The 27,761-nt window shown below is 43.5% G+C and overlaps 3 protein-coding genes across 3 annotated transcripts; 2 read left to right on the top strand and 1 right to left on the bottom strand.

The window, feature by feature from the left end:
- Nucleotides 1-604: 604 nt before the first annotated feature.
- zgc:110843 (uncharacterized protein LOC541492 homolog) lies at nt 605-3,682 on the top strand. The gene is made up of 3 exons (XM_035162102.2): nt 605-797; nt 1,997-2,199; nt 2,761-3,682. Exons 1-3 carry the CDS (start codon nt 716-718, stop codon nt 2,848-2,850), a joined length of 375 nt encoding a protein of 124 aa, XP_035017993.1. The 5' UTR covers nt 605-715; the 3' UTR covers nt 2,851-3,682.
- A 2,359-nt stretch (nt 3,683-6,041) lies between these two features.
- On the top strand, nt 6,042-8,754 carry cxxc5b (CXXC finger protein 5b). The gene is made up of 2 exons (XM_035161962.2): nt 6,042-6,297; nt 7,144-8,754. The coding sequence occupies exon 2, from the start codon at nt 7,333-7,335 to the stop codon at nt 8,224-8,226; it is 894 nt and encodes a 297-aa protein (XP_035017853.1). The 5' UTR covers nt 6,042-6,297; nt 7,144-7,332; the 3' UTR covers nt 8,227-8,754.
- Nucleotides 8,755-16,562: 7,808 nt separating this feature from the next.
- On the bottom strand, nt 16,563-24,785 carry zgc:92242 (uncharacterized protein LOC436899 homolog). Its single transcript, XM_035162225.2, has 6 exons — nt 24,631-24,785; nt 22,376-22,829; nt 19,162-19,279; nt 18,547-18,658; nt 18,217-18,448; nt 16,563-17,373 (listed from the first exon to the last, which is right to left on the bottom strand). The coding sequence occupies exons 2-6, from the start codon at nt 22,554-22,556 to the stop codon at nt 17,207-17,209; spliced, it is 810 nt and encodes a 269-aa protein (XP_035018116.1). The 5' UTR covers nt 22,557-22,829; nt 24,631-24,785; the 3' UTR covers nt 16,563-17,206.
- Nucleotides 24,786-27,761: the final 2,976 nt, after the last annotated feature.

The raw sequence follows: 27,761 nt of genomic DNA, 5'->3' as shown, positions 1-27,761 counted from the left end.
TCTGCCAGCGGAATCTTTTGTCTAGTTTCAGCTTACAAGTTGTCTTTTAAAGGGATAATTCACTCACTCATAAAGCTGTTGTTACAATCCTGGTCAGTAGCTACTAAGTGAGCGAGGTTAATCCTTTGATGGAAAGTGAAGTGTAGATGAAGGCTCTGGAAAAATGGCAGTAAAGTGGAGCTTGATATTACATTATTCTGTATGGAAGCTCATTTCTGAAAGTGAAAGGAAAAAAAAGAATCCTGAATCAAAACTATGAAATAGTAAGTCGTTATTTTGAGACATCAAGTCATTATTATGAGATACTAAATTAGTGTTAAGAAGTACTAAGTCATTGTTTTAAAATACTAAGTCACTATTTGGGTAAATAAGTGATCGTTGTGAGTCATTACTTAGTTTATACGGCTCCATATGGACAGGAGGTCCTCACAGAGGTCCTCTTTAAACCCGTTGCATGATTTATATCAAGGTGAAGAAAGTTGAGCTTTTTCGCAGTTCCGTCTTCTAACAGCACCGAAACGAAGCCGGAAGTCCATCGCAGGTTCTGGTGAATCCTCTTGCCGTCGCAGAACCTCCTCGGCCTCTCATTGGCTGCCGCCGCAGACGCTGCGAGGTGACGTAGCAGGTCTAACCTGAAGCGGAGTTCACATAAGACGACGTCAGTTGACCTTGTGCTGGAGCCCAGTCTGCGAACAGACCGTCATCCCGGGAAAACATGAGCAGTCTCCCCGCCATGCCGCAGTTAGCCGTGCCTCAGATGCCCGCGCTACCCAGCTCGGGTTTCAGGCTGTCCAAAGGTAAAGTATCTCAGCTAGCTGATAGCATGCTAGCATTAAATGACCGCTGGACATAAACTAAACATGTATGTGAGCTTAATTCTACGCAAGAAAGACGCAGTTACACAGCACGCTTTTAGGGAGACCGCTCTTTGGAGGTATACTGTACATGTTTAAAATATAGGGAATACATTGTATTCAGAACCTGTTCCTTGGCTGCTCATGAGGCTTTTAGTTGGCTGACTGCCTGTCAGCCACAGGTTGTGTTTCCAACTCGAGACGGTCACTCAGACGGTTCTTGGCCCCTCAGCTCGGGCCATACTCGGAGGCGATCCCCCCACCCCGAGGAGTGTGTGTGTTGGAGTGTGTGTGTCACGCCGCTCTGATGGAGCAGCTGATAGCTGAACTAGCTGACCCTGATCGCCCGCAGGGCCCATGTTCTTCTTGTCCTGCGACTCTGCGTCATGTGATGCTCAGTAGGTTTGGATTATCCTCCTCATTGCTTCGCTAAAACCCGCAATTTCACAGCGCCTGGCAAGAATGGAAAGTTTCCTCTGTATCCAAACAGACAGGCCCCTGTTCATGAGGAGTCCTTCTACCTCATTATCATCCCTTCCATGATGCAGAACTACAGGAAGTGTGGTTTATTTTGGGTCCAGGGTCTTCAAGCTCACTCTTTACAAGTCACAACTGTTAGACATCACACATTAATTATCATTTAGCAGAAGTACGTTCAACCACGAGGTTACAAACCCAGAACTGAAAATATTATTTCCAGGCTTTTCACACTTTGAAGACCCTTGACCAGCAGAAACGTGCAAAAGCAACCGTTTAACAACTCTACAATCATTTTGTACCTGGTGTAGTTATGTACCATAAACCCTCATCTGTTGGCTTCACTGCTACAATCCAGTGCAGTCTAATAAAACAGGCCGGTCATAAATACTGTCTTTACGTTGACTGCTCAGTTGTTGGTGACAGGTGTCATGGAGGTTTTGTTTAAACTCTGGTCATTTTTGAGTCGGTCGTACATGGTGCGATTAAATTCCGTTGCCTTCTACCAAGAGCTGTCTCTTATTTTTTTGTACCCTCATACATATGTTGGTGTTCACCAGTAATCACCAGATTTAATGTCTTAACTAAGAGATGTGGGCTGTTTTTTTTTTTGTTGACGTTTCTGTATTTCTATGCTTACCATGACTGTCTGTCTGTCTCTGCAGAGCATTTTGTGGTGGCCGTGCCGGTCGCAGTGGTCGCAGCTGTCGGAGGCTTCCTAGTCAGCCACTACCTGAGTGGACGGAACTGTAAAAAGGGCCAGGTGAACACGTGCATCAGCAAAGACAGTCCCAAAGTAGTCCACAGCTTCGACATGGAGGACATCGGCACCAAGGCTGTGTACTGCCGCTGCTGGAAGTCAAAGAAGGTCAGGCCTCGGCAGCTTGTTTGTGTTGTTGGACTTTCTTAGCAAACAAATCAACTTGTTAGTGGTCAGAAATTCCTTTTTAAATGTCCTTTTTTGAAGTCGTACTACTGTTCCTGGGGTCAGACCTTCACATGTCACAGTCAGTGATATCCCAGCATGTACAGCTGAACTTGAAGTCCTCAGGAAGAAGAGAACCCCTTTGCATAAACAAGATCTGCAGTTTGCCACTTGGACAGAATGATTAAAGAACTAGGAAAGTTGACCTATGTAAAGAGTAAGGCTTTGATTATTTCTAACCACTGGACATCAGGGCAGTTGAGTGGATCCACTTCCTTATTTCATTTTATCATGATCATGAAGATAAAACTTCTTAGTTACATTAACTGTATGTGGGGAACCGAGCCAACTTGTCCCCTTAAAAGCATCTTTATGTTGTGGAAACACTTTCCCACCGATCTGACATGAGAGATTAAATCCTGTGTCTCATATCGTGAAGTATAAACGACCAAAAGTTGATAAGATTTTGTTTTCATTTAAACGCTGTGTGTTTTCTTCTTGCAGTTCCCTTACTGCGATGGAGCCCACACCAAACACAACGAGGAGACCGGGGACAACGTCGGGCCCCTCATCATCAAAAAGAAGGATACTTAAGTCAACCAATCACAGAACTCCATCTTGCCTCGACTTCTCCCCCTCTCAGTTTGTCCACTTGTTTACGATCATCTTTAACGCTGTCACACAGATAAATGCTAATAAAGTGTGACACTCAAAACAAAGGATACAAATAAAATGTTTTAATTTCTGTTATTCCACCTGTTCCTGCATTGGATGACATTTAAAACCAAAGGTCATTTGAGTAGAGATAAGGAAGGGACTTTGACAATCAACAGTCAAACATGAAGGTGTTTTGCCTGCGCAGTTGTATTTTTATGGATTTAACGTTCTGAATTTGGGTCAAAATTCTCACCACACACGGTAGAAGTGAAATATTTCGCCGTGTGGGCATCATCTCCTCCCGTCTGGTGTCACCTGTACCCCCTTCCTCCTCTCTAGGTGTGGAGCAGGTGGTTGAAACGTAATGAGCTGGCAGCGCGTAGCCTCAGTCAATCCAGTGTTTCATTGGAATTCGTCACAGGCCTTATAATCTACAGCCCAGAGTCTGAACACGCATAACTAATGTGAATGTTACTTGATTTTTGCACATTATACAGGAAACGAGTAAGTTTCTGTTTGCTCTGCTCTTGTCAGAGGAGGCAGAAGTTTAGTTTGTAAGAAATGATCATATAATCAGTCTTGGGAACTGTTGAAACACTATTGACTGTAAGCGCTTTCTGGGGGAGCTGTTGTATTTAATCTGTAAAGTGTAAACCTCTGCTTTATGAAGGATATATTTTGCTTTTTCATGAGATTAATTTTTTACTGGCTGCGGTGTGTCTGACTTGTTGTCCTGTATTTTGTGAATAAAACTTGTTGAGCAATGTGATTTGTATACCTCCCTGCTGATTAATTTATTTGTAGGAGTTGTTTGGAGCCAAACTCCACTTTTATTGTTTTGTTTGTTTGTTTCTTTAACCACAGGATGGAATGTGATTAGTTTATCCACCTCACTTCTCAGCAGAGAGGCAGGGCCGAGTGTTTGCGGATTAACAGACGGGGATAATAAGTAAACAGGGCCGTGTGGGGACTGCAGTGTGTGTGTGTGTGTGAGTGAGTGAGTGAGGAGGGGTGGGGGTGAGGGTGGGGGGGTGAGGGGGTGAGGGGGCTGCCTTGCTGCAGTGTCCACCACCAGCACCAAGTGGCCATTTTAAGACGCGGCAGTGTGCGCGGTGACCGCTAGGAAGCGCTGTGTTCGCACGGATTGGTCCGGGCCAGACAGCGGAGTGGTACGCGAGTGCACGGCGGTGGGCCCCCTGCTCCCACAGTGACACGCTCGCGCACGCACGGACACGCACGAGGTATCTGGCCTCGTGCCAGATGCATGCAGGACTCTCACAAGAGGTGGAGTGGACTCAGCGTCCCCGCGTGAGGAGTCACCTCAGTATGGCGGCCCCACGGCGCGCGCTGCCTCTACTGCGTGGACTGTGCTCACGACGCACGTGCTTCAAAAACACATCCCGCGTGGAGGCGAATCACCAACACGCAACATGCTATTGTCCTCTGACTGATAACTGAGGCTGACCATCTATTTGCATTTAATAATTATCAGTTAAATGATCCTCTTATATTTTATTGGTTAATCGTTTTTAAAGTGACTTCATATCATGGACTGTGTGTGACAGTGAAGGCCACATATTCACTGAATAACTGTAAATACATAAGTGTTATGTACAGATGCATGCTGGGAGACACACACTTCCGGTGTGGATACAACTGGTCAATCATTCAGTGTTTACAAAACAAATAAAGTCATGTTTATTTCACATCTCTTTATCTTAACAGTTAACCTACTTTTGTATTTGTCCTACTTTTTGTGGCTGTAGAATTCTATAACAAAGCTGACAGATAAATAAAGCATCTTCCCTTTTAATATAGTCTAAACCCTGTTATCACCAATTTGCTACTTTATACCAGGCAGACAAGCTTATATATTTGAATCAAGTTAATTATATTTAACAGATAAAAGTAAGCATATATAACAACCTGAGCTCTACACAGGCTGGATCCCATTTCGTTAACACACAAGTCAAGTATACAGGAGTCAATGCAGAACAGGGGAAACTGACAAAGACCTAACAATCTGTTTAGTGATATGAGGCCTAATATACATAGCTGTAACACTATATATAACACTATAATAAGTGTATCAACTGATTAGTCTTCATCGTGGAGGTAAACAATCGATTATTAATTGATTTTATGATTCGTTCATTTTTTTATATATTATTATTTATCATGAGCCCTTTGACATGTTGATAAACATGTATGATATCTGATTATTTATCACAGCAATAATTCCCACCTGACGCCCATGTTCACTAACACAATGTTTGTGTACTGGTGTGTATTAGTGTAGTGTGTAACGACACTGTGATGGTTCAGTGTTGTGTGTGAGCTGGTGTGTACTAGTGCAGTGTGTAACGACACTGTGATGGTTCAGTTTTGTGTGTGTGCTGGTGTGTATTAGTTTAGTGTGTAACGACACTGTGATGGTTCAGTGTTGTGTGTGAGCTGGTGTGTACTAGTGCAGTGTGTAACGACACTGTGATGGTTCAGTTTTGTGTTTGCTGATGTGTATTAATGTAGTGTGTAATGATGGTTCAGTGTTTTGTGTCTGCTGATGTGTAGTGTGTAATGACACTGTGATGGTCCAGTGTTGTGTGTGCTGACATGTATTAGTGTAGTGTGTAATGATGGTCCAGTGTTGCTTGTTTGCTGATGTGTATTAAAGTAGTGTGTAACAACACTGTGATGGTTCCGTGTTGTGTGTGCTGACATGTATAAGTGTTGTGTGTAATGACACTGTGATGGTCCAGTGTTGTGTGTGTGCTGGTGTGTATTAATGTAGTGTTTAATGATGGTCCAGTGCTGTGTGTGTGCTGGTGTGTATTAATGTGGTGTGTAATGACACTGTGATGGTCCAGTGCTGTGTGTGTGGTGGTGTGTAATGATGGTCCAGTGCTGTGTGTGTGCTGGTGTGTATTAGTGTTGTGTGTAATGACACTGTGATGGTCCAGTGCTGTGTGTGTGCTGGTGTGTAGTGATGGTCCAGTGCTGTGTGTGTGCTGACGTGTATTAGTGACACTGTGATGGTCCAGTGTTGTGTGTGTAGTGATGGTCCAGTGCTGTGTGTGTGCTGACGTGTATTAGTGACACTGTGATGGTTCAGTGTTGTGTGACAGCAGCCTCTCTCTCTCTCTCTCCCTCTCTCTCTCCCTCTCTCTGTGCTGGGGTCGCTCTGACCACGGTCTCGGCTGCAGAGTCCACTTCGCATTTTGAGCGACGCCCCCAAATTCCGTGCAGAGTGTTTGCAGACCCTCCGGGACGGAGAGGTGGAGGAGGAATCGGCAGCTCCGCCGTCCATATACACTACAATCAGCACGCCATTAGTTCATGACTTCATCATATCTGTGACAGGGGAGTTTGGACCGTGTTTACAAGGTAAGCCTGAGACGTTTCGCCCACACTTCCGGTAGATTTTCGCCGTGTTTTTCGCGGTGTCGCCTTTTTCCTGCGCGCAGCTGCCGTGTCGCAGCGACCACTCGGACTGTGGTCAGCTCTCCGTGGCGTCGGTCGAGCACCGTCTTCTTAGGTAACCTGAACCACGGCGAAATGATCGATCGCTGTTTCCACCATCGATCCATCGATAGGTTTACACACATGTCCCCTGACAACAATCATGTCCCGCGGTTAATCGGCGGAACAGTTTTTTCTCTAAACGTGGACACGGAATATAGCCTGCTCTCTTTTTTTATCCACAGCCACCGCATCGTTGCGCACCTCGCTCCTCGTCGTCGATACCAGACAAAAGACAGCCTGTTTTTTTACGCTCCTCGATGTAGAGTTGCTCTGTGGAGCTAAAGCTTTGGCTGGCACACATAACAGCAGTCGTCAAAATGTATTTGAAAAGCGCGCTCCACATTTGACCTGCGCATATGCGCATATCTTTGCATATTGTTGTCGCTCTGTTATTGATTGCATTGATATACCGTGAAATTCTTAAAGGGATAGTCTACTGCCTCCTGTATGCGGAAATCAGCGGCAGGGCATGCACTGTGTGATAGATGCCTTAGTTCCTCTCTGTTAAAGCTCTTTTATTTACACATTATTTACATATTTGTTGTTTTTGGTTTTAAAGCTCAGATTCTCTGCTCTGTCACTGTGTGTTGTGGCTGTGGCTTAGAAACATATCCCACTCTTATCTCCTAGGTTTCCTCTCTTTCTGTATTTGTCTTAACAACATTTCTATTCTTAACCCTCGTCTCTTCATCCCCTGTTCGTTTCTAGCTCTCCAGGACTCTGAGGCTGCAGCAGAGAATGGGAATAGGGACACAGGCCAAGGCTTGCCATTTTGGCTGAAGTAACAGCAAGGACGGTTGTCAAACCCGCAGCGGCGTCAATCCCCTTCTCCCTCACCTCTTCTCCCACACACACACACACACAGAAGGACAAACACCCCCCCACACAGCCACTGCTATGTCCACTGCCGTAGACATCGCCGGCCCTTCCTCCCCAGTTCAAGCCCACAGCAGCGCTAAAATCCCCAATGAGCCACTGAGACCCAGCCTAAAGCGCTCCAACCACCCCTACAGCCTCTCCCATTACATCTCCACCCCTTCCCAGGCCATGGACGTCAAAGGCCTGATCCAGCCCTCCCCAGCCCAGCAGCGGGCCGCCCAGCCCGCACACACCAAGCCTCGCCGCACCCCCTCCTGGCCCGACATGTGGGAGTCACCCAGCGGGCTCCACCTGGCCCATGCCGCTGAGCTGCTGATGCGCGCCGGGCTCCTGGCTCTGACACCCGCCACCACGGAGCAGGCCAACCTGGGTGCACAGAGCAGCCAGCCAGTGAAAAGGGAGGCTGCAGAGGCAAAGGGGGGAAAGGGAGATGGGGAAGGAAGTGGGTCTGGGCCCGAGGAGGAGGAAGAGGACTCCTCTGGATGTGGCACTGACTTCCAGCCCTTCCTGGGTGCCTGGTTCCCCTTCAGCCCTGCTCTGTTTCCCCTGGCAGGCTTCCAGATGGGGGGAGGCCACTGGAGAAGTGCCGCCATGGGAACTGAGGGCATCGAGGGGCTGGTGGCCGAGGGCTACTCTCCGGGCTCCCTGGGCGCAGGCAGTGGAAGCAGGAGGAAGAGGAAGAGGTGCGGGGAGTGCGTACCGTGTCGGCGTCAGACGAACTGCGACCAGTGCAGCAGCTGCCGCAATCGCAAGAGGGGACACCAGATCTGTAAATACAGGAAGTGTGAGGAGCTGAAGAGGAAGCCGGGAGGCCCTGGGTTTGAGAGCAGAGTGTCTGGGTTTGACCTCAGGGGGTCCGACTTTACTTTGGGTCTCTCACAGGAGAGAAGCAACGGAGCCTTGGATGGATAGTAACGCTTGTGGTGGCAGCATTTGTCAGAGGATCCTGGTTGGATGATTGTTGAGGAGCTGCGTTTGAATAATAACACACGGGACACAACGTTAACACACTCGGACTGTGAGGTCTCAGAGATCTCTGCATCTTGTGTTTAGTGAGGAGCAGCAGCTCTGTTAAAGAATGTCCAAACTCGTTCCCATCCTTCCTTTTGACAATCAGTGAAATGGAGAGGCGAGAAAGAAGGATACCAATGTGTGTCAATATTTAGATGATGACAAAAATGCTGTAAATAGCCTGTAAATATCTGGAAAACATTATGTCTTTTTTACATCCCTTTCCAGTTTGGATGTGTTGTGTTTCGACATTTAAAAAAAAAAAGGAGCCAAATGTTTTGTTTCTAATGGGGAGTTTTGATTCTGTTGTTCTGACGTCACTGCATCAGCAAGAAATGAATGAGTTCAGCCTAGGCTAAATTATTTCATGTGCAGCTTGTACTGTATAGCTCTGTTTGCCCTTTTGAAATAAAAGAAATTGGCCATGTGCACTTGTCTACAGGCTGGGTTTATTCTATATGTGTGTGTGTGTTCGTATTTAATTGGTGTGTGTGTGTGTGTCTGTTTGCAGCCATGTTTCTGCGTGCGTGTGTGCGTGAGGTGTGGATTATGAGTCACCTAATGGTGTGGCTGAGAACCTTATCACAACCCCACAGACACACAAACACGTACAGGCTGCCTTGGCAAGTCCGGCCTATGCACTGGAACACACCTAACCTGACATGCACACATAATCACAAACACTCTCTCCTGTATTCACACACTGACACAATTTCCCTTTTTATTCACAAGTATAGATCATATACACACACATTATAAGCCTAATACACAGCCAGCTGGACTGAGGCTACAGGGTGGGTTTTTGCTTGTTGCCGTAACGATGGCTGATGTGATAAGACCTTCTTCCTCGGCGCCACACTCCAGGGGACCGCAGGGAAGACGTAACCATAGCAACGGCCGGCCCGAGGTGTCACGCTATAATTGGGCCACGGCTGCACTTCCTGTGCGCCTTCAGTCAGGGGGATCGCAGAGGGACTGCTCTGTGTGTGTGTGTGTATGTGTGCGTGTGTGTGTGCATCTGTGGGGGTGGGGGGTTGTGCGTGTGTGCGTCCGTGTTTGTCAGGCAGGGAGAGAGAGAGGCAGAGAGAAAGCACAGCACGCCAGCCAACACAGGACCCTGCCAACTCATGGAGAAAAGCAGTGAGCTCCAACATCATGCTATTACAACGCTCCCACTGAATGAGAAACACACAGTCTTTTAGTTAAAGTCCACAGTCTAGTGTTTCTTCATCTCCTAGACAAAGGGGGAATTTCAAATTCTTGGATCTGCAGCTTTTTTTTTCTCCGCCCCCTTCTCTCTCTCTTCTGTGCCTTTCTAGTGATTTGGAGCTTAATCCCCCTCCCTGTTCTCGTCACGCATGCACACACACACACACACACACACACACACACACACACACACACACACACACACACACACACACACACACACACACACACACACACATACGCACACACACACACACACACACACACACACACACACACACACACCGGAAATCTGTGTCACCCGCTGCCCAGCAGGTCCAGTGACTCCCTGAACGCCTGCAGTCTGGCTCCACTGGCCTGCAAGATGGCAGGAGAGAAAGGGAGAAGGAGGAGGAGGAGGGGGAGAGGGATTGAACGAAGGACAGAGAAGAGGAGGAGGGGAGGGTTGAGAGGGAGTTGGGGAGTGGGGGAGGAGGAGGTGGTGGAAAGCGGATCCTGGGGTGGCGGTGGTGGTGGGGGTGAACTGTGGTGAAGGGCAGAGAAGGAAAAGGGAGGAAAGAGGTGGAGGGGGCGTAAGGGGTGTAAGAGAGAGTGGGTGAAACTGGGGGAGATGAAACGCAGGCCACAGGGGGAGAGAAAAGAGAAAGAGGGAGAGAGATGCAGGGAGGAGGACTGGGAGATGGACAGCAGGGGATGAAGATAACGTGGGCCAAACAAAGAGAGGAGGAGAGATGAGTGGGAGATCCAGCGAGCGGCGTGATGGAGGCCGACTGAAATGCAGCAAGACAGAGACGCGAGGACACCGGGGTTAATGACGGATGCATTGTCCGGATAGCCGGTGTGCGTCCGTCACAGACCCCTGTGGAGCCTACATATGTTACAGCACCAGCGGCCCTGCCCACTCTGGAGAAAAACTCCTCTCTCACAAACACACACTGCAGTGGAACAACCTGCCAGCCCAAGGCAACCTGCACTGGAGCTGGGCGGACCCTCACTCACGAGCCAGACCTTTGAAATTTTGGCCACTGCGTCTGCTCGGAGACACTGTGTCTCATTGTGGATTTTTTTTCTCCCTCCATTGGCAGTAACCCCAGCGTTAGAAAACGTCTAACAGCTTCGCAGAAACAGCATCTTTCTGAGATCACAGCTCATTACGTCTCTGTTATCCATTTGCGTTCACTTTTATAGACCTGGAAAACATGCAACACTACTCCCCAACAGGAACACAATGGTTTCCTACATCCTTGAAAAGCCCAGGCTCATCTGCCCTGAGGTATTTTGGTGACACTGGGGTCAAAGGGGACTCTTGACCTTTGACCCTTAAAGCTGTTAAAGGTGGATTCAAATAGACAAACTTCTAAAAACAGCTTCATTCACTTCTGGTTCGGTCTCATATTACCAATGAACAGTACCAAACCCATTAAATGTCATTAAGATGTAACTAATTAGCATGTAACTAAGAGTCTGGATAATTAAATGACTTGAATTACTATCGGCCGAACCAAAGCACGGCCATAAAATGAAGTAGAAAACAAATTAGCTCTGAAAACAGTCTCACATTTCGATCCTCAGGCGGGTTCACATGGTGTTCGTTTTCATTGGTAATGTGTACTGAAAATTCTGTTAATCTTTAGCTCGCTGCTGATCTCCAAAAAGGCACAGTGGTTCCAGGAGGTTAGGCAAAGCAAGCTGATATAGTCTGTCTGCCTGCAGTGATATTTCACCATGGCTTCTTTTCACACCACCTCGTGATGTGGACAAGATCGCTGTCATATACAGTATATTAGGCTGACTTCTTTTACACAGATACCATTATAGATATCCAGCAAGACACTGAGCTAAACATTTTCTCATTCTATATATTCTGTTTCCCGCACAGTTCCTGATTTCTAAATACTCTAATTGGGATCTGTCCAACACTAACAAATAAATACAATCACAAGACGACTTGGAGGCTGTGCTATTGCTAATGTTAGAGCTAAATGCTAGCATAAGTTTGCTGACATGCTCATTGTGACAATGCTAGTATGGTAATACTAAGCAGGAATAATGTTTAGTTTAGTTTACATGTGTGTCAATTCAGGGGCTGCATCCTTCAGAGGCTGCATTTGACTGCGTCACACCAGACTGTCCCATTTCGAAGGGTCCTTCAAAAGCGGCCGACAAATGTATCCTCCCATCCCTAGAAAAAAAGGCTAGAACGGATGGATCCTTCCTGACCCAACCTATCCCAGGTTTTGTTGTGCTTTGGTGACGAACTGTTTTTCAAAGGAAGTCCAATGCTTACATTGTCAAATGTACTTGTTTCAGGCTTAAACACAGCCCACCAGCTAAAGGTACACATGTTAAAAAAGGGTTAAGGTTAAGGGGCAATAAAACTTTCTCATCATGTCCAACTGCAGCTCTGTTGCTAGGCAAAAGCAATAAGGGCAGGATGAGCTGGTGAAGCTGATCAAGGAAATCCTCTGTAGAGCAGATCATCTAATTTCAGTTCTTCCTTTGCAGTCTACCCGGCCCATGAAGACTGACCCATTCATGGGCCATGTAGATCGTGTCCTCTGAAGGATGCAGCCCCTGAATTGAGACAAAGCTATAGTGTGTATAGACTTCTGGGTAAAAAAGGGAAACCAACAATTTTACTCACCAAAGTAAGTCCTGTATACTAGCCAGGAGTCATCAGCCTAGAAAACAATTGTATGTCTAGTCTCTGGAGGTCTGTTAAGTGAGGACTTGACCATGATGATGTCATCAAAACCATGTTTCCTTTTTTAGGGACTGGACTTTAAAGGATGTGGGTGTTTCCCAGGCCAGCCTGACAAAAACATGCTTTTGGTTGCATTCTGGGAAATGTAGTGTATTTGTAGCTTGACCCACTACTAGGGACTATTGGTCACAATATTTAAGCCTTTCCTCTGAGCTGACCCACAATTCTTTAGAGTGCCATACCTAAATCCCTTTAAGTTTAGGTCGGGTCATGATGGTTAAAATCATGACAAGGTAGGTCATGTTTTTGCATTGGAAGAAAAAGGCTATATGGTGAGAATCTTTTTTTTTGTACAGATAAGACATAAAAAGTATATTAGACCCTGTTATGTTTAGAAATCTGTGAGGGGTTATTATACATATATGTTTTATTAACTTCACAGGTTACACTATTATAATTTTTTAATGTTCAGAGGTTGAACAAAATGCCTGTTTTCCACATTTTGTGGCCAGGTAGAAAAATCCTAATATGGATTTAATTTTGACTCAAAACTGCTCAAAGCATAAACGGAAGTTTTACTCATTAATTCAACACTGAGGTTATAAATTAGAAAAGCATTGCCCTTTAGTGCAGAATCTAATAATACCACTACTGAGGTGTTATTATACAGTGTAGAGCCATTAACAAACTGTTTGATCTCCTGACTCAATATAAGTCTTCACAAGGACTTTATTCAGAAAATTGGCAAACATGGCGTTACAAAGGAAAATGGTCTTACAGAGTCTTAGAAGTTTACTATCATACAGGCTCTCAGTCAACACATGACGAAAAATAAGCCGGAGCCCCGGTTGACTCCAAACACCTTTACTGGATAGAAACATTACAAGTAAATGACTTGCACTTTATTACTGGACAAAGATGAAGAGACTCCTACAATGCTTTGCCGAGAAACCCAACACTGTCCTACTATATATAGCGGGGGCTTTTCACACTGTGTGCATGACTGCTCGTGTCAAGTCACATGATGCAAGATATATGGGTGGACAGACACAAACGCACGCACACACTTCCACTGGTACACAGAAGCGCATACACAGAGGCCGAGGGTGTGGAGGTGGTGAGGGAATGCGGAGGGGTTTATTGAGTTGACTGTGACGTGTTGCTTCCCGTGACTTAACTCCCATTTTCTCTGTCTCCCCATGCGTCTCGCCCTCTGTCTCAAGTCTAAACCACATGCTAATCAGCTTTCTGTGCTCTGTGTTTGATCTCTGACGGCCTGTTTTCTGATGCGTCCCACTGAATAGAAAATCATTGTGTAAGTGATCACTATCAACAACCTCTCTGTGCTCACCCCTGTCAGCGACCCCACCTACCCCGATTGAATGAAGACTACGAACAGACACAACTTTGTTACATGCAATAAAAAAACTAAAAGTTAACAAAGATAAAGCCAGTCTTTCAGTTTCATTAACTTGTTCCTTTTCACACCATCAATGGACAATAAACCCATTAAGTAAATATTAAACACTAATACAAATGAAAGGGGAAACACAAAAAGTCAACGTGTCAGGATTTAAACAAGGAATTAGTGAACAAGTAAGGGAACATGTGACCAAATAGTTAGGTAATAACTACAGCGCAAGTATTAAAGATGAAGTGCTGCCATGTAATATGTGTAAGACATGTTCTCATAGTTTAGTCCATCTAATTTAAGCTGCAGCAGAATATTTTTCAGAGGCACATTATTAATTGTTTTAGATCTGTACTGCAGCTCACCACTGAAAGGAAACAATGGCCACAGGGTTAAGGTGCTGACTCAAAGAGGGTATGAGTGTGTTCAAATCAAAATCGACTGACCAGAATAGAAACTGGAGCTCTTTTTTACACACAGTCACTCCAAGTTTCTGACTCTGCAGGTCAGTAATCCTAAAAGAGCCAGAAAAGTTCATCTATCTTGATGAGCCAAGTCAGTCTCCTGACCCCTGTCAGCTGACCTCAGCCAAAATGATCATGTGTTTCATTAGCTGTGGACCAGACTGCAGGCAAAAAGTCACCAAAACAAGTGAGACATGGAGATGCTTACAGTGGTCTTTTGATTTATGAGAGTCACAAGCCTCAGAAAAGTTATTGATTACAGAGAATTTGCAATGAAATATTAAATATGGAGTTTGACACAAATGTTCAAGACAAGGTCCACTTACATGGATTGCAGAGCTTTCAGCCAGATGCTGTGGCCTTAGTTAATGAATGGAGTTTACTCAGTTGCTGGAAATGGTTTAGTTGTGTTAACATGACTTAAGTATGAACTTTTGGTCACTTGACAGTAGTAAAAAATGAGTAATAAAGGTTGTGATAATAACTTTTTTGTGTATCTATAAGGTCGACAATGAATCTACATGGTCAATTAAATATGATAGCTTTATTAAAATGTACTGTACTTCATAAATGTCTCCAAACTCGCAGCTCTGGGAGGCTATCATTTGTATTATTAGTATTTAGTGCATTGAGATACATGCTAGTTTAAATATGCTAACATGCTAATGTTGTTGTAAAGCAGGTACAAAGAAAGCAGCTAAATCTTTTTTTTTTTAAATCTCTTTTGGTGATGTCTCTGCAGATGAGGTTACCTGGAAGATATCCCACAATGCTCTTGTGGTTTTTGGATGTTTAGCTGTCAAAAAACAACAAATCCCAACAGCTTTCTAAATGTTGATTGGAATATATCATACTTTATCAATGTATCCACACTAGCAGCTCTGTGAGGCTATAGCCTGCTTTGTATTTAGTGCATTGAGCTAAATGCTAGTGTAAACATGCTAATGTTGATGTATAGCAAGTATAATTGATTGACACGGACAGCACCTTGGTTTTGGGTGTTAGCTTGCTAACAATTGGAAAATAGCATGATGGTGTAGAATGAAATCAAGATAAAATGATGATAACAAATCATCCTCTGTGGAAATATGAATGTCTGAATGAAATTATATAACAATCCATGTAATAGTTAAGTCAAGTGCCTGAAATGTAGTTACTCTTTCTTCTTTAAACTCATATTCTACAGTGGAGGAAACAGTGTCTCTGTCCAAAAACTGCAGTGTAGGTCCATTTTGTGATTGTGATCATAGTTGTGGTTGTGACACGATTATTTCCTATTCACTGGTTCACACAAAGAAGAAAACAAATTAAAGGAAAGCAGTGGTGGAGAAGGGACTCAAACATTTTACTTAAGTAAAAGTAAAAATAAATAGACTAAAATGTACTTAAATAAAGTAAAAGCACCACATTAACCTTTTGAGTCTTGTACTTGCCGAGTGTATCCTATTTCCTCATGCAATGGTCTGCTTCATCATTTGGTCGGAGTCTCGGCCTCCTCTGAATCCATTTCAGTTGTTTCTTCTTCACCAGTGATGCTGTTACTGCAGGAGGCGGGGCCTAATCGTACCTACCAGCTTTCATTTGAATCAGTGGACCAATTCCCCTCTCATTATTGATTACTTTTAAACAAATTGAAAAAAACCATCAGGAACAAGCATGCATTGTAAAAATGTAGTGGAGTAGAAAGTACAGATATTTGCAGATATGTGTAGTGGAGTACAGTAATAAAGTAAATGTACTTTGTTAAATCCCACCACTGATAATGGATCCTGTATCATGTTGGCATCTGATAGTGGTGGTGGACCACGATTGAGGTGGCAGCTGATGGTGGATCCTGATGGCGGTTGGGGATCATGACGATGGATTGCGGACTATGGTGGCATCCGATCATGAAGGTGGAGTCTGATCGTTGACTATGATTATAACAAGACTGCTTGATACACAATATGTCTACTCAGATACTCGACCATTACTGACAGTAATCCATCAATTCATTTACCTTCCATTATGCTACAAACTGTTTATTCTAACCAATGCTGTAAATACTCATATTTTTCTGATGTTCTCTGTTAAACGTGGCACCTTTTGAACTTCTGTCCGTCCCTGGAGAGGGATCCCTCACATGTGGCTCTCTAAGGTTTCTATGTTCTTTTTCCCATTAAAAGTTTTTTTTACTCTTGTTGAGGATGTCACACCTTGTTACAGACCTATGAGACAAATTGTGATTTGTGAATATGGGCTATACAAATTAAATTTGATTGATTGATAGAAAGCAGATTCTTAATTGGGAAAGGTTCAAGTTGGTACATAAGAACAAGTCAATTGATAATTTGTGCAAGTGGGTGTTTCGATTTCTTGAGCAATGCACTAAAAAGCACAACTGTTCCTGAATTAATATCTGGTCAAAGGTGAACATGTTCTGAGGAATAAAGGCAGATAAAGTCAAGTAATCATTTACAAAGAATTCAGACCTTTTATTTTATTATATTTACAAACCCCTGCACCGACGTGAATGCACATAATGTATAAAGATGTTGCCAACATGTTAAAAGTCGGTGGTTTTAAAACAAGTGACAAGTCCCACAGACTCCAATACAATAAAATCAATCAAAGAGTACAGAATAAAATAATATGATTTCATCAAGTTGCTTCCCAGTAACCTCTTATGATATTTAAATGATAAATCTTCATTAACACTCGTTTAAGAAGTGAACCACGGTGTTTTTTCACCTGTAGTCAACAGTCCTTGTGCGTGTACCTCTGGACATCTCACACTGCCCCAGCCCATCAATAACAAAAGATATGTGAGGGTATTTGAACTCAGCAACATCAAAGCTGCTTCATTTTATCATTCAGAAAGCTTTCAAGTCATTCTCTCACTCCACCCCCCCAGACATTTCTCTGTCTGTCGGTCGGTCCTTGTGTTGTAACAAAGTGGGCCTCAGTTCAATGTTCAGGTTCAAGTGAGGACCTCATGAATGTGGCCGCAGCTTGGTCCAGCAGCGCGTGGCTGCCATTATCACTGGGCACGTTACAGCTCTGCCTTCATGGGGTCAAGTGTTTTCCTGCAGGAGGGAGGATACACCTGGAGACCTAATGGATCAGCGGTGTGCTTCTCATCTGTAGGTGAGCAGGTTTGCCAGGTATAGGAGGTTTGCTGTAGGCGGGTGTTGTGCTGTGGCGATCATCTGTGAACGTCTTCCTGAGCTGCGCTACGCGACCTCTGTTGTCGGACTGTGTCTCTTCATGACACTCAATTCCTGAGAAGAAAAGAAGAGAAGGACGGGACGTTTTTAGTGATGATAGCCAGACTCCTTTTTAAGCTTGCATTATTTACATTAATTAATTCATTACATTTTCATCAGATTAAAGTTTTAAATTATCTTACTAAGTTTATCTGTCCAAATTTGTGATACATGGTTTCTAACAAAGCATAAATGAAAGCAGGTAGACCCTTTATTCTTAAGAATTATATATGACGTTTGGAAAAAAAGACAGGTTGTTGTTTTACTGTGATGTAGCCTGAGTACATTGTAAAATTTGTGTGCATTTCTTCACACTTCAGTACATTTTACAGTTAAGTCTTGTATTTATAATTCTACACTAACATATCTGATGATGAATGATTGAGATTTAACAAAAAGCATTGGTGCATATTGGACAACTAAAAGGGGTTATTCTGTATAAAAAATACATGTAATACTGTTGGTATGTATTCTATTTCGTAACTTTTGTTTTAATTTTTTCAATTTCTTATTGGGTATATAGTAAATGTTTGTAATGTATCATTATCCCAGTTTTTAAGTTATATCTACAAATACTCGTTTGCGTGTGTTCTTGTACTTCTGCTATGACACTTCAGTTTTCCTGAATGGGATCAATACAGTTTATCTTATCTTACCTTATCTTAACCTTTCTTTTGGAAAATATTTTGTTTCTATTACAGGACTAGTAATAGTAATGGTGTGTGATAGTCTTTCTACTTGTATATGTTCTGCATGGATTAGAATCAGTGAATGATTAACATGGACTTTTACATTTTAACACAAAAACACACACGTCAGGGTTCTCTCCACCTCTCCTCTCCTGTCCTGTTTTCTCACCTCTGTCTTGTGGGTCGGCTCTCTCTGTGTCTGACAGCCTGGCTTTGAGCGGCAGCTGGTTGCCATGGTGACTAACATAGGGCCTGTAGAGAGGATCCCAGTCACTGAGATTGTCTGAGCTGCTGCCCGATTCACTGTCGCTGTCCTCCGCAGGGTCCTTCAGGTCGTCATCTGCGCTGCAGGATTCCACGTCCTCCTCAGACGAGTGTTCGTTCGGTGAAGCTGGGTAATCCTGGATGTAAGAGGGGACATAATTTGACAGTAAGACACTGGTACGCTGGTCATTTTACCTTCCAAACTTCAAAGCTACATACAAATACATTAACTCACGCTAACATCTGCGAGGGGCAGCTGGATTTCTTCCTTAAAGCCGAGCTCTCGGGCCTCTCTTCCTGACAGCAAGTTCACTGTCTGGATGCCATTCATATTATCGTTGTAGAGTCTGGAAGGCAAAGAGTTCCATTTTTAGTCCCGCACACGGCTGTCCCAACCTTTGAAACAATCCCCCAGTTCCTCATTTGGGAAATAACTTCTGTAATCAAATTGGGACGAGGAGACGGGAGCTGACTGAAACTCTTAAGTTCACTGTTTATCTTATCGCAGCCAATCACTGTTATATAACCTGTTAAACAAATGGAAGGTTTCTTTAAGGCAGCACACACCTTTGTAGATGGATGTCAGTCCATTACTTTGTTAAAAATGCAAATGTCCTTGTATTTCATGTTAGAAATAAAGCAAGCATAGAATACACAGTGGAGGGGATTTGTTGAGTTGTTGGTCATCAAAGTCTACTGGAAAAATACGATCATATATGATCATATAATGGCTCAGTTGATGTTAAATAAATAAAATTAAAAATAATAAATCTATATTATTATTTATACTTCCTTATCCTATTCGAGTCAGTAACAAAAAAGACACATATCCTTAGACTGTTGTTTCTACCTGTTGTTCCTGAGGCTCTGGAGCAGTTTGGAGGACCTGAACTCGTCCACTTCTCCGATTACACTGACGCTCACATCTCCATCCCGTCCGAGCAGCCATTGCACATGTTTACTGGAAGCTGGAGGTGAAAAAAAGAAAAGAAAGACACACAATGGGTGAGGCTCGCAGGTGATACGGTGTACTTTCATCACAGAGGCCCTCTTTACACCTGCATTAACATACGTGATCTGATCACAAGTGGAGGACAGCTCCAGGTGTTAACTGACAGTTAACACCTGGAGCAGGAATTAGAGAGCGTGTGTCCACATGTGTCTCCAGTGACCATGTCTGATCAGGTTTCACTTCCCCTAAATAAACACATACATCACTTCTGTAAGCAATGTGTTTGAAATATGTCTTGTGTGAGTTCACGCCTGTAGTCACACAAGTAGATTCCTCCACTTGTGATCAGATCACCTGCGAGACATGTAAATGTCAGTTATGAACAGTGTCAGAGGCTGTCAAATACGTTGTTGTTCTGGCTTTTGTCCAGAAGGTGGTGCTGTCCTATAAGTAAAGAGCTTGGGAACCCTCACACAAGGGCAGTGGACTTTGTCCTCTATTACTGTTTCTATAGATATATGATTCTTTTTCCATCCTAAATAAACTGTTTGACACAATCGAACATTATTCATGGCAGGTATACAGATAAAGCCTGTCAGAGGTGAAAGGTGACAAACAAATGCAGTCACCAGTTTCCTGTCAGTGAGCAGGCACCTTTGTCAGCTTCACAGAAACTCCCTGTGATGTTTGAATTGGAAACAGCCCGCATGTTGTTGTGGCAATATTTAGCTTTCATATATTGACTTAACTCAGGAAACACATATTTAATTATTGTATAATCTATTGTTTTCACATTCATATTCATCAATTATATATATCCCATATCCTTTGAGGTTTCAGGGGGATCTGGAGCCAATCAAAGCTGAGATGTCAATTTAGAGTCTGTGATTAATCTAATCTGACCGTCTTTGTACTGTGGGAGGAAGCTGGAGAACTCACACAGACACGGGGAGAACATACAAACTTCACAGGGGATTCAAACCAGGAACCTTTTTGGTCCTAACCACTGCACCACAATGCTGCCCATTTTCAAATTTATGATCAATCAGTTGACACAATAATTCCAGCCACGCATCTCTTTGGTTAGCTAACCTTCATGACGTCTAACACACAAGTAAAACCCGAACACACTTTGTTCCATGACATCTCAATTCCAGATGTGTGCCGACAGGTGTTTTCCATGACAGATCACTACCAGATAAGGATGAAACACCTCCCGTGACATCACTGATAAGGCGTGTGGCGTTAAGTTTTTACAATTCCAATCTTTTGAGATCAGTGATGCCGCAGCAGGGGCGTTTTTTTTGGCCCCTTGTAGTTCAGTGTAGATTTACCCTTTGAAAGACACAATAGGCCTAATGAGCAGATACTGTGGCTGTCGACAGACATAATCACCTCCTCGCTGGGACCCGAGGCAGCTGTCTTTCCATTCATATGTCGCAGAATGACACACAACGGGGAGCATTGTGTGCAAGTCTGATGTCACCTGACCAAAGAACATTTCTGACATACGTTATGTATACAACGCACCTTTATGTTGCCTCACTGAGCTGTAACTGTGATAACAAGCCACTCAGACTATTTCCATCGCAGAGGTGAGGTGTCTTTATTTATTCCCACCCCACCCACAAATTACCCACATACTGCAAATCTCTATTCCCACGCATGGCTTGTATAGTTGTGTGTGAGATTGTCTGTCTGCTCATGTAATGACTGCCTCTCCTGACAGCAGCACAAAGAATGTAAAGACGCCAAACTGGACTGTATGTTGTGCAACGTGAACACACACACACAGACAACACACACTCGGCCGCCTCTCAGGTGACATAGGCACAGGCACAGATTGGGTAAACAAAGACGGTAACTTAATATGTGGTTTAAAGTGGGGCGGCGCCTGAACAATGATTCGACGAGCTGTGATCGAAGCTGTCTATCACACACACACACACACACACTCACAGAATTACTCAAACACACTCACAAAGTATTACACAAACACACACACTGTCATTGTGCGGGGTAGCCAGTGGAGTTGATAGGGGCTTGTGAGTCAGGTAAACACTGTTAATGGAGTGAGGCTGGATGAAATGACTGAGAGCAGAGGAGGACGTGGGTTATTGACACTGGACCATAAATGTTTGGCTGTGATCTAAACACATTAATGAGATTGGTAACCTGAGAGGGTGTTAACCACACAGCTTGTGTGTCTATGTTTCATGACTCATGTGCACTCAGATTTCTCAGACGACATTAATTGCTTGTTAGAAGGCTTGCCAACGACAGACTTTATGAAATTAAGACATTTAAGTTAAATGATTATTTATAGTTACAGAGAAAAGAACAGGACCGTAGCCTGGATTTTTACAAATGCTGAGGACGTAAATCAAAAATCCCCCTGGTGCTGCCACCACAGAAATGATTAAAATATAATAATACATTATATTCTGTAATATTCCTTCTGTTTAAATGGTAAATGGTAAATGAAGGGTATTTATATAGCGTTTTTCCAGTCTCTTTGACTACTTGATCATTTTTTTTGATAACATTCATACAGCACTTCTATATGCAGCGCATTTTCTATCACACATTATTCATACACGGCCATCAGGGGCTATTTCAGGTTTAGTGTCTTGCACAAGCACAATTTTAAATGTAGAATTTCTGGGGATCGAATCAACCAGCATTCAGAATAACAAAATAACCTTTAATTATTAAATCTCAAATAATTATCTACTTGAGAGATATAACTTGTTAGGGCTGTGGTTGTGTAGCTGTAAACTTCTGAACATGTAATGCAACACAGTTTTTTATATACTTGTGGGCAAAATTGTACAGGCTATGTTTTTTTGTATGTGTCTGTACATATGTGTTTATTTATTTTTTTCTCACACATTTTTCGTCTTTTACCAGGTTTTGAATTGGTTTGAATTGGTTTTAAACTGGTAAAAGTTATGTCAGTGTGCCAGTCAAAAAAATGTTTCCCTGAAACTGTTTGTCAGTCAGTGTTTTCATGGTTTGCTTTACTGGAAATCTTAATCATACTCTGGTGTAATTGATTGAGACCAATCAATGCGTCATACCGGTATAACCAGTTCAAAGAAAGCCACTCTACCTTTCTTTGGCCTGCTGTTGTTGCCGCCTGCTCCTTCCCTCTCCTCCCTCTCGACCTGCGCTCTCCAGCGGCGCACCTGCTCCTCTCTCATCTTCAGGAACAGGATCCTCTTCTGCTCCTCGTTGAGGGCCTCCAGCACCTCTGGGTCCACCCACATCTCCTCGAGGATTTTAGCCAGCATCCTGCCTCTGTCTCCTCTTAGCTACCAGACACAGCCGTCAGCCCCTCTGTCTCTCCGTCCAGTGGGTTGTGTTTCAGCAGGGGGATGCAATCGCTCCTCTCCTTCCCCTCCTTCCTGGAGTCAGGTTCCGCTTTTCTTTGAGAGATGTGGGATCAGGTACGGTCTAACTACTGGAGGTCACTGTTAGTGCCTTTTGTTAAGTGGCCTTTCTCTGTGCAGCAGGAGTGTGTTGGGCGCTCTGGAGGTGAAGGTGCAGCGTGACTGGTGTTGGGACTGTGAGAGAGAGAGAGAGAGAGAGAGAGAGAGAGAGATTATATCTACTGTATTGTTTTGTTTACCTCCATTCAATCCTGTTCTGGCTGCTGGAACACAACAGGCCCTAAGCAAATAAGCCCAAAATACAAACAGTAATGTGTGTGTGTGTGTGTGTGTGTGTGTGTGTGTGTGTGTGTGTGTGTGTGTGTGTGTGTGTGTGTGTGTGTGTGTGTGTGTGTGTGTGTGTGTGTGTGTGTGTGTGTGTGTGTGTGTGTGTGTGTGTGTGTTTGTAAGCATGCAGTGTTTACTCTGCATACAGTAGGCAGTGGGAATGCTGATGTGCTTTCAAACACTGAAAGACAAACAGAGGTAGGTTCAGTTTGTCAACACACACAGGGTGGGGTGTTAATGACTATATGCTATCTGGGTGCAACAGACAGGCATAGAGCTACAGAGGGCTGTAGTTCAACGCCTCTCAGACAGACAGACAGACACACACACACACAAACCTCTAAACATCAACTGTGACTCCTTATCAACACACGTGACACTGATAGCCATAGACAACCTGCCCTGTTACAGTTATAACTCAGCCAGGAAGTCCTGCAGTGCAAAGAAAATCTTGTGTGTAAACACACTCTACAAAAGCAGTCGCCGCCTTGCACACACTCAGGGAAGATTTGAAACAGTGAGCGGCTGAGTGAGAGCCAATAGGGTTCGAGGTCCGTGATAACAATTCACCAATCCCCGCCCGAAGGTGATCTAATATTCCAGTAAATCAGCAGACGGTGCCATGAGGTGATATATCAATATTACCTTTTCTGTTAATATTTAAGGTGTGGCCATGTGTATCACAGATGAACCAGATAATTATATTAAGCAGCTGATGTTGGACTGAATGAAACAAAATAACAAATCACAGCCACCAGGTTCTGACTTCCTGGTTTCTAACCTTCCTCTGGTGATAAAACTAAACAAAGGTTCAGCTTGCTCTAGGTGACATTCTTTTTAATTTTTAAGTGCACACACAGCTTGTTGTTAGTCAGAGAACAAGCATGTATTCATTCATCGACTGAGCAGCACCTCTTCAGGCCTCCATAAATGTTTTTTAACATTCATGTTCTTGTCCATAGTGTTTCTATTGTCATCAGATGGAGCAGGAAGTGTTTACTCATTATGCAGGAGCTGTAGGAGTCTGTGATTGAGAGCAATACAAACAAACCAGAGATGACAGGGAGATCTGCGAGTTAACGACCAACTCCGAGACAAATTGTTCAAAGTTTCCGTACAAGAGGAGTCTTCCCCCTGAATCACAGCTCCTGTTATCAACTGTACACATGTGAACTTGGGCTCAGCAGCACAAAGGAAACAATTCAAATCAAGACGTGAACACGGCACAGGCATCACAGACAATAACAACCCGCACAGGAACTGCAGAAAATCAACATCACACAAGGGCAAAAATTAACATATAGCACATAAACATACATCACACACACACACACACAAATATAAAGGCAAAGTATCCAGCTCTGGCTCTGCGCCAACATGCAAATAAGTCTGGGATTTGTCTCTGCCTCCGCTCACATGCAGAGAAGAGAGAGAAAGGGAGCGAGAGCAGGGAGAAGGTATGTGCATGGCATACTGAGAGAAAAGTTTCAAAAGTCTCTCAGTCTGAGAAAACACTGGTCATTTCAGAGCGGCGAGGAGAGAGCGAGGGATAAATGAACGTAGACAAGCCCTGTAGAATGGTAATTCATGCAAAAGACAAAAAGAACGAGAGAAAGGAAGGAGGGAGAGGAGGGAAGAGTGGACTTACTCAGTGGGTGCCAGCCGGTAGCATCTCCCTGCACTGCTCTGGAGTTTCAGCTCTTGTGAAGAAGTGTGTGACATGAGAGTGTGTCTTTGTGTGTGTGTGGGGGGGGGTCAGGTCAGTCGTCAGCAGCGGTGGTATGCAGCCTCTGCTCTGCTCTGTTGCATTTGTACTGAATGGGAGTGGGACGGACTGACATCACTGCCCTTATTTTTTTTTTCCTCCTCCCTCTCTCCTTCTCTTTATTTATTCTACTTACATTCCTATTACACAACAAAGAAGTGAAATAACACACAGTCTCACACGCACACACGTATAAACACAGTCTATCAACTACTAAAAAATATGTTATAGCTTAATCTTTCACATATCTGTTGTGTGTGTGTGTGTGTGTGTGTGTGTGTGTGTGTGTGTGTGTGTGTGTGTGTGTGTGTGTGTGTGTGTGTGTGTGTGTGTGTGTGTGTGTGTGTGTGTGTGTCCTCTGGTAAAACTTAATTTCCCAGCTCTTGGTTAAAGTTATGGGTAAGATATGGATTGTGGTTAGGTTAAGGTTAGCAGTAGGCATGAATTGGTCATGGTTAAAGTTTGGGATAATATTTTACCTCAATGCTACAAGCCTACCTCAGGCATGAGTGAAACAATAAATAGGAGAGTCATATAGACTCGGACGTCGCCCAGATCAACATGTCCCTGTCAGGGGTCGGGGAACCAGGGCACGAGAAGTGGGCTATACTGGAACAAGACATTCATAGACTAGGGTGGAAAACAAGGAATTGATGGAGTTCTACTGTACAAACAACCCCAGTGAGAGAGGATACATGCAGCGGGTGTGGGACCTATGGATACTTACCCAACATCTGAGCCATCAAATTAACACCTACTCACTCAGGTTTCTGTCTGCAGACACAAGCTGCTATCTGCTCCTTTGTTACATGCAGCCACAGTCAAGGACACATGGAGCAACACTTCCCCTGACAGGCTGTCTAACTTTCCATATGCAGCAACATGGGAAATGGGAGTGATTTCAGGCGTTTTAATTTGATCTGACTGACAGTCTCTGTGTGACTTTGTTTACCCCCCCTCCTCCATTCCTTATCTTCCTCTAGGAAGTCCTGCTGGCTTTGCATGAAACCATTAATCACAGCACCACATGTGAGAAGGAATGTGGATATTTATTTATAGGGACTTTTCCGTCAACAGGTTGTTGACCCGCTTACCGTTCCAGCAGTCATTGTTGTGCGTTTGCGGCGCCTCATGGAGTCGGAAGAGATAAATCCAGTTGGATGGGGTAATGCCAGTAATGTGCATCTGAGTAATTATGGTTAATTATATCACACGTGTCTCAAACACGTTCAACCATGACTCACCTGTTTTCCTGACTTCACTGACCCATGAGAGCTGTGTGGGTGTGTCCTGCAGGGAGTGTTTACGGTAAATCAAATCTGGCTGTAATTATCAACTGCTCTTCCTTCTCTTGTGGTTATCTTTAATTCTAGTTGTATTAAGTTAATAACTGCAGTATAAAAACAAGTAAAGTAACAAGTGACACTGTGGACCTTGTGCTGAACAGACACCACTAATAGGATAATGATGAATGACAAGACATAATTCAAGAGCAGCACAAGTAGGAAAGAGATTCAGGCTTTATTTTACAGGTCTGTGAGTAATTTATTTATGTTTTCTAGAAATAACCTTAATGTCACACCCATTAGCTGATTCCTTTTACTTGAAAGAAAATAGCATTGAAAACATTGTCATAGTTAAAAATATATCGCTGCCTTTAAATGGAATCATGCTAACAGTGTGTAAGAGAAGAGTCCACGCGAACGCCACCCTTAAATATTCTGAAAGCTCTGAGTTCACAAGTGCCTTTTTCCCTGAAGTTTTCAGGAACGATGGAGGCCATGGAAGTTCATTTCAGTCAATATACAATAATGTTAGTGGTACAGAGTTTTTATTCAAAATTGTACAATAAATGATGCCCAAATGCATTATGAGGGATTTAAAAAAGGTTCAATGAGTTTAAGGTTAGTATCAGTGTCATCACTTTCAGATGAGTTTACCCTAAACTTCCACTTACGCAAAATGAAACCACATCCGTCATCAGATGTGTTTTTCCCTCAAAACCAGTGTTACAGTGATACCAGACACTGGTGTGTTTGTCTCTCTGTTTGTCACTGCAGGTATCAGGGCTGAAAGCTCAAGGTCTGCACACACACACACACACACACACACACACACACACACACACACACACACACTAATACATACTATACAACTAAGATGAATGATCATTTCAATCAGCCTTAAGTTAAAGGTTTACTTCTTACCTCAAATAACCTATAGTTAATGTCCACGTCACTAGACCTAACTCTTAACTATAACCACAGGTTGAACCCTCCCCTTGTCTGGGAATAACCTAGATCTACAGTAAGATAGTCAAAGTGACGACATCAATTGTTGTTTTCACTTACTCTTTTCCTTATCGGTATATTTACCTGTTGATATTTGATCTTTGAAGAAGATGAACTAAAGATACAAACATAAGTAAACGCTCACTTCCCCCTCTTAACCTCTGGGGTCAAAACAAGGCATTGATCTGTGAAGAGGTAGCTCAGCTATCTGAGTATTTCTATTGTATTTTATTAAGTATGCACATGGTGAATGTTGTCAGAGCTTCTGAGCTCTTCCCGTCACCCCGGAAACAACACCTTCTAAATGCCCCTGGTGCTTTTAACAGGAATGATTCATTAGAGGAAAGTATTTCCTGTTATTGAACAAATCATTAATCCTCTTCACGTTCTTACCTTTAAATCTGTTTTGAAGGACACACCTTGGGAAAGTCCCAGCTGCTGTCAACACGTTATGGCGTCATCTGAATCAGCGTGGAGAGAATGTGCTCACATTCAAATGGTAATTATGCTTGAGTGGCGCCCTCTGCTGGAGAAAGGCAAACAGTAACTCAGAAACATAAGGGTCTCTCCTGCTTTCATTAAAAAAGTGATTAGACATTGCCACATAAAGGTATTTGTAGTCATAGTATTTAAATATGTTTGTATTTATTGTTTATCAGAAGTTAAAAAGCATTTAGCAATTTTAGAAATGTTGAATTCAGGAAGTGTATAAATGGTCTTGTG

Source organism: Hippoglossus stenolepis, chromosome 7 (assembly GCF_022539355.2).
Source record: "Hippoglossus stenolepis isolate QCI-W04-F060 chromosome 7, HSTE1.2, whole genome shotgun sequence".
NCBI classification, from domain to species: Eukaryota; Metazoa; Chordata; class Actinopteri; order Pleuronectiformes; family Pleuronectidae; genus Hippoglossus; species Hippoglossus stenolepis.
This window is presented reverse-complemented; position numbering and strand designations above follow the sequence as displayed.

Coding starts and splice junctions, on each gene's coding strand:
- zgc:92242 (XM_035162225.2), bottom strand. CDS start 22,556: ATGCTGGCTAAAATCCTCGAGGAGATGTGGGTGGACCCAGAGGTGCTG. Junction 18,659..19,161: donor CAGAGCCTCAGGAACAACAG/GTAGAAACAACA, acceptor TTTGCCTTCCAG/ACTCTACAACGATAATATGA. Junction 18,449..18,546: donor TGCCCCTCGCAGATGTTAGC/GTGAGTTAATGT, acceptor TCTTACATCCAG/GATTACCCAGCTTCACCGAA.
- zgc:110843 (XM_035162102.2), top strand. CDS start 716: ATGAGCAGTCTCCCCGCCATGCCGCAGTTAGCCGTGCCTCAGATGCCC. Junction 798..1,996: donor GGGTTTCAGGCTGTCCAAAG/GTAAAGTATCTC, acceptor CTGTCTCTGCAG/AGCATTTTGTGGTGGCCGTG. Junction 2,200..2,760: donor GCTGCTGGAAGTCAAAGAAG/GTCAGGCCTCGG, acceptor TTCTTCTTGCAG/TTCCCTTACTGCGATGGAGC.
- cxxc5b (XM_035161962.2), top strand. CDS start 7,333: ATGTCCACTGCCGTAGACATCGCCGGCCCTTCCTCCCCAGTTCAAGCC.